Genomic DNA, 6,026 nt, shown 5'->3' with positions numbered 1-6,026 from the left:
CTCTGTAGTGGCACTGGGGGAGGAGGGAGGAGGAAGCCAGGCTCCTGACAGGGGACTGGCATGGAACTCTGAGGAATTTCATGAGCCTCCTACAAGGTCAGTGCCAAGGGGTGACCCTGGGTGTACAGACATAGAGTCTGAGGCTCAGGGAGGACAAGACAAACATTCTGGGTCACACGGTGAGCTGAGGAGAGACATAAGCCAGAATTGGGCCCCGGGTCATCCAGGCCGGCGGTTTCCTCTTCTTCATCTGCTTCCAGCCAAGGCTCTGTGGTCAAGGCTGCCAGGTGGGGATGGGGATGGTGGGGAGAGTGGGGAAGGACAGTGGTTGGAGGCCTTGACCTGAAAAACTTCTCCCTCCTCCACCTGCTGACCAGGCCCCTAGTAGGCTCCCCTTTTTGCCTGACTACACACAGCTGCAGCTTCTAGTGAGTTCTCTAGTTTCTGGGCTGTCTTTTCAGAAAACTGATGTAAGGGGTCACAGCCCCATCACCCCTGGCTATGTGACATGAGGTAGGTTCCTGAACTTTTCTCTGCCCAATCCTTTTCAGCTGAGGAGCAGAGCTCACTGGGCTGTGGAAGGAGCTAGTGAGGCCTGGCTGGCCTGGGCTGACATGGCCCCTGTGCCTTATCTCCTACCAGTCTGGGTTACCATGACTTAGACCAGCCTTATCTCCTGCCCAGGCTTGTGAAGTCTTGGAGGGTGAGGACCCTGTCCCGAGCTCCTTTTGACTTCTCCCCCTTCCCCTAAATAATGAACAGAGCCAAGGCCAGGGAGACAGCAGTTGCTCAAGACTTACTTGGTATAGGATTCAAGTCAACAAACATGATGACATCTGCTTTGGGCCAGACCCCGGACGAGGCTGGGGTAGGCAGAGAAACAGTGCACAGAGAAGGAGATGGGCCCTGCCCTTGGGAAACCACAGTCTTAGAAACAGTTGCCCTACAGAATGAAGGGCATTGGAGGTCTGGGCAGAATGATTCTGGTAAGTCAGAAGGGATGTCACAGTGGGCTGCCCAGGTTGTTCACTGCACAAGGTGCCAGCCAAGGGAGTAAGCGAGCAAGGCATGAAATCCAGCCTGCCCTTCACTCACCAAATCCTGTACCTTGGCATGGGCCGTGCCCATCTCGGAAGGCAGTACCATTTTCTACTTGTGACAAAGACACTGAGCACTTAGTAGAGCGTGCTCTGGGCGGTGGCCCTGGAAGTGGAGGTCCTTGTGAGTAATTCTGCCACCCCGCCATCTCCCTACCATATTGGAGCCTTAGCATGACAGAGCAGATGTCCATGCAGTTTCCCTTTGGATCCCCAGCCCTTGTATGGTCCGTAGTTTGTGTTCAGAAGGGATGGATGGATAAATGAATGAATGAACGAACAAACGGACGAATGAAAGAAATGTGCATGCCCCCAGACTGTAGACGCTGGGCAAAGGCAGGGAAGGGATGGGCAGGCAGTGTTCATAACGAGAGGGGAAGGCCCCTTTGCGGGGTGGGGGTGGTGTTGAAGACCTGGGCCAAAGACAAGCGCTCAGAGTAAACCCGAGAAAACTTGTTTTGGGGTCCAGCCCCTTTTCCACGCAGCAGGATGTTCCCCAGGAGGGGGCACAGAGCAGGGAGCCCAGGGAAGGGGAGTGCTCGCCCGCGGGCCGGCTTCGGGAGCCGGCTGTGGGCGCCGCAGGGTGTCGGCGGGCTCCGAGTGACGGTCCGCCAAGGTTCCTGAGCAGCGGCGGCCGAGGGCCCGGGCCGGGGCGGCGGGGGACAGGACACCAGCCAGCCGCGGGCTGCGGACCAAGCGCCTGCGTGCGAGGGACGGATGCCGGCCGCGGGCTCTCCCCTCGCTCCCCGCTCCCGCCGTCGCACTGTCCCGGGGCGGGCGGGCGGCGGAGGGGCGGGGCCGGGCACGTGTCCTCGGGCCACCCCCCTCGGCCACGTGACCCGCCGGGGCGGGGGTGGGGTGGGGGTCGGGGCGGGCTGGGCCGGGGGCTGCGGGCGGGACTGACAGGCGGCGGGCGGGGACGCGGCGCGGGGCGGCGCAGGGAGCTCGCGGCGGCGCCGGGATGTGGAGCGGGTAGGTCCGCGCGCGCTCGCCGCACCGCGCCGGCTCGGGCCGCGGCGGCCTCGGGGGCTGCGGGTCCCCGCCGCGTGTGCGCCCGGCCCGCGGCGGAGGGGCGCCCTGTAGCCCCGGGACGCGCGAGCCAACTCGCGGCGGAGGGGGAAGGACGCCCCGCGGGGAGGGGTCGGGGGGCTCTCTGTGGGTGCCGAGTGAGAAGGGTGGGCGGCAGACCTTCCCCGAGCCAACTCCTAGCTCATGTGGAGCGCGAGTGAGAAGTGGGCGGGCGGCGGGGGGGGGCTTGCCAGCCAGAGTAAGGCTGGGGTACGCACCTGGAGGAGGGGCCCCCCTAGCCCGGATGAACCCTTGGAAAGCAGTGCAATTGGGAAAGGGGGCTGGGTCTCTGCCAAGGTCTCTAGTAAGTTGATGAACGTCGGTCTGGGGCTCCTGGATCCGGCCCGGCTCAGAGGTGTGGGGTAGGACCTCCCTGCAGTCTGAAAGAGGGCAGCGCAGCCCTGGGTCCTGGCTTAGTGGCCCCAGTCCCTATTACTATTGATTGGCTCTCAAGGGTGATCCCAGTCCCTTGGCCGACCTGGAGTGGGTCTCCTGCCCTGTTCGTGCAGGAAGGCTGTGGTCTTCTCAGGGACTTGGGCAAACACTTCCTCTTCCCCATGGCCTGGAAAGGCCAGGTCCTGGAAGAGCTGTGGCCAGTGTGGGGTGGGTTGTATTCCTGTAAAGAACTGGGCCAACTGGAGGGGGGGGGGACGGTCCCAGGACAGGGCTCTTTCCCAGCCAGAGCTGGGGAGCGAGGAAAGGTCTTGGGGGGGGGGGGCTGGCAGGCTGTAGAGGTTTCTGATGCAGGCTGGGTCTCCTTGACTCCATGGCCCCTAGCAAAGCTTGGGCTGAGATGCTGGGGAGTAGTGGGGCTTTGTCCCCAGTAGGGGGTGCTGAGAGAAAGGGCTCCTGGTAGGGGTGAGGTGTGGCGAGGCATGCCTCTTAAAGAATGAAGAGTGAAGCAGAGCATGTGTTCTTTGGAAATGTCCCACTCACCCCCCACCCCTGAAGAAGACTGAGTTCAGGGAGAAAGTGGTTGTATGGGAGCTGGTGGGGTTAGCACAGTCTTGCGTGGGGTTAACTGTTTAAGGGGCAGCCCAGTCTGGAAGAAGCTTATGAACCCATATGTTGGGGGCTCCCAGGCAAAACAAGTCACAGAGTTGCTATGTAATCTTGAGAGTATGGCCTTACTTCTCTGGGTCTCCAGGTTGTGGGGTGGAGGGTTGGGGGCTGATCCATGCCCAGGGTGCCCTTTGCCACGGCCAGACAACAGGGCTGGGAGCCATCAGTAGATAGATGTTCTCTTTAAGGACAGTGTCAAAAAGACGCAGGGTCCTGGAGAAGACCTCCCGTCCAGCCTCCCTGCCCTATTCCCAAGAGCCTTCTGGATGAACCAGGCTCTCAAGCTGACCCCTGCATGATCCTCAGTATAACTCATTTTTTTTAAAGATTTTATTTATTTATTTGAGAGAAAGAGAGAGAGGGAGCACAAGTGGGGGGTGGGGGGCAGACAGAGAGAGAGAGAGCAGACTCTGCTGGGCAGGGAGCCCATGCAATGTGGGGCTCAATCCCAGGACCCTGGGACCATGACCTGAGCTGAAGGCAGACACTTAACCCACTGAGCCACCCAGAGGCCCTATAACTCACTTCTTGCATGTACATTTAGATCCCCAAGGCCTAGCCTAACCCCAGGGCCTAGCCAGGTACAGAGCACCTAGTCGGTGCTTTATAAATGCAGATGGAAAGCATGAGGGGCGGAAGGAGGAGCTGGACTCCTAGGAGTGAGAGGCAGAGTTTTGGGGTTACCTTGAGCTCTGCGTTTTTATGGATCCCCCCCACACACACTTGGATATTAGAGGGAGGGATTGAAAGATCAGGGGCCAAGCTGCCAGCATCTACTGGGGGCCCAGTGTCCTAGGAGCTCGCCCATACCCCAGCAGGAGCCAGAAGGACCCTGCTTGGGGTCACACTTGTCCATGTAAGTCTAACTGAGCTGCTTGGGCTTGTGGCCCCCAGGGGCTCAGGACAGTTTGGGTAGGTGTATATTTGGGCCCTTCGTTCTAGAGTACGAGGAATCTGGGGTCAGGGGTCAGTGGCCCTGGCTAAGCTGTCTATGTCTCTGGGGCCTCTTTCCTCATATGTAGATGAAGGATGGTTGCTGTTAATGGCTAGACCCTGGTGCCGGTTCATCCCCTTGGCTCCGGACCCAAGGCTACTCCCCTGGGGTGGGTGGCAGTGGCAGGACTCTGCAGGAGCTCAGGTGGGCCCTCTTCCTTGGGACTCCTTGAGCAGGAGCCCTGAACTCTGAACCCAGAGACAGTTCCCCCCAAACTGGGATGCTGCCCTCTCCATCTCCCATAGTTTCTCGTGTCCGTAGTTGGGTGCCAAGCCTGCTGGGAGATGGGGTGAGGGCAGCATGTTGGGTATCTGCAGCTAATACAGGGCTGGGCACTCGGGGCTTGGTCAGCAAAGGTCAGAAATTGAGTTCTGGGTTAGTTGTCTCCCCTGGTCTCAGTTTCCCTGTCTGGTAGATGGGGCTCATCATGCCTATCGCTAGGGAGGGCCAGGCTCTGATGGACTGCCCAGGAATGAAATGAGATTCCCCCACCCTCCAGGGATGGAGGGCTGTGTCTTTGGAACAAGCAGGGTGCTGGGGAGCCCCAGGGCTGCAGATGGGCTGTGTGATCCTGAGCAGGTCACTTAACTGCTCTGGGGTTTGATTACCCTAAGGGGCTTGGACTTGCAAGCTCCTGCCTGTTGGGCCTAAGTCACAGGGGTCTGTAGGCTCAGGCTTCATCTGAAGTATGGCCTGGGGGCTCCGGGGGCAAGAAGGTGGGCCTCCTGCCTGGGAAGCAGTTGTGCACCTCTCCCAGCTGCTGCTTCCTGGAAACTCTCCATGGTCTAACTGCCCACCCTGCCCCTCAGCGGGTGAAGACAAGCTCCTGCGGTCCCTTACTCTGCGCGTGTGCGGAGCTCAGACCCTCATTAGAAACCTGCTTGGCCTAGACTCTTCCCAGGTCGGCCCAAGATTTGTGCCCAGCAGGGTGGTGGTGAGGGAGGGGCAGCAGAGTGGATTAAAATGCGGTCAGAAGGGGGCTCAGGGATGTTGCTGTGTGGTTGTGCAGATTGGGTGGATTGGGGCCGATGGGGTGCCTAGCACACGATAGGTCCTCATTCTGTATGTGTGGGATTTTCGAGGTGTCGGATCCTTCTGGTAGGACTGAGCAGGCGGATGTGAGGCAGGTGCCGTGCTCCCTGCCCGGTACCAGCATGGATTGCGAGCCCCCGCCCTCCCAGGCCTGGTGCTGGCTCCCAGGGGAGACGCAGGGCTGGATTCCCTGTCAGGGCTGGGCCGGCAGCCCCGGGGCTATGGCAAGGAGAGGCTGGCTTGGCCGGGTCCACCTGATTCAGGTGTTCCAACCTCCCTGCCTTCGTCCTGCACCTGTTCCTGACCTCTCCGCCGGCCTCCACCATGTTCTCCCACAAGGCACACACCCGTGTCCCCCTTGCTGGAGTGGTCCAGATTCACCTGCTTCTGCCCCCCAGGGTCCTGCTCTGCTCGCGAGCCTGAGCCTGATACTCTGTTCTCCTGTGTGACAGATATGACACCGTTGTCCCATTCTGGAACCTCCCTTCCCGCCCTGGTGATAACTGCTTCTCAGATCTCCAGGCTGGCTCTGTGGCCCTGGGCTCCTCTGTTTCCTCCCCCAGTGCAGGCTATGACTACAGCTGCTCCCTCTGGCCCGGTACCTCCCCTCGGCCCCCTTTACACCTATACAGGACGTGCCACTCCCCAGACGCCTCAGCCACCCCTTTCCCTCCCCCAAAAGCCCCCCCCCCCAGTTCCTTATTCCAGTCGCGGGCACCATTTCATTATGTCAGGTAATTACTGTAGTTTTGTTGCCTTTTTTTTTTTTTTTT

General features: G+C 60.0%; 1 protein-coding gene across 3 annotated transcripts in view; it reads left to right on the top strand.

The window, feature by feature from the left end:
* The window catches only part of RAB3IL1 (RAB3A interacting protein like 1), a 20,588-nt gene that overhangs the window by 311 nt on the left and 14,251 nt on the right, over nt 1-6,026 (top strand). For 2 of the 3 annotated variants that reach the window (XM_040639218.1, XM_040639217.1), the window contains exon 1: nt 2,019-2,069. The exons of the other annotated variant lie outside the window; for it this stretch is intronic. In XM_040639218.1, coding sequence (XP_040495152.1) covers nt 2,059-2,069 — 11 coding nt within the window. In that variant the 5' untranslated portion in view covers nt 2,019-2,058. Of the gene's footprint in view, nt 1-2,018; nt 2,070-6,026 lie in introns of those variants that run through there. 3 annotated transcript variants of the gene reach the window in all.

This window comes from Ursus maritimus, unplaced genomic scaffold (genome assembly GCF_017311325.1).
Source record: "Ursus maritimus isolate PB19 unplaced genomic scaffold, ASM1731132v1 scaffold_23, whole genome shotgun sequence".
In the NCBI taxonomy this organism is placed as follows: Eukaryota; Metazoa; Chordata; class Mammalia; order Carnivora; family Ursidae; genus Ursus; species Ursus maritimus.
The sequence above is the reverse complement of the archived record's forward strand: the minus strand, read 5'-3'. Positions and strand labels throughout refer to the sequence as shown.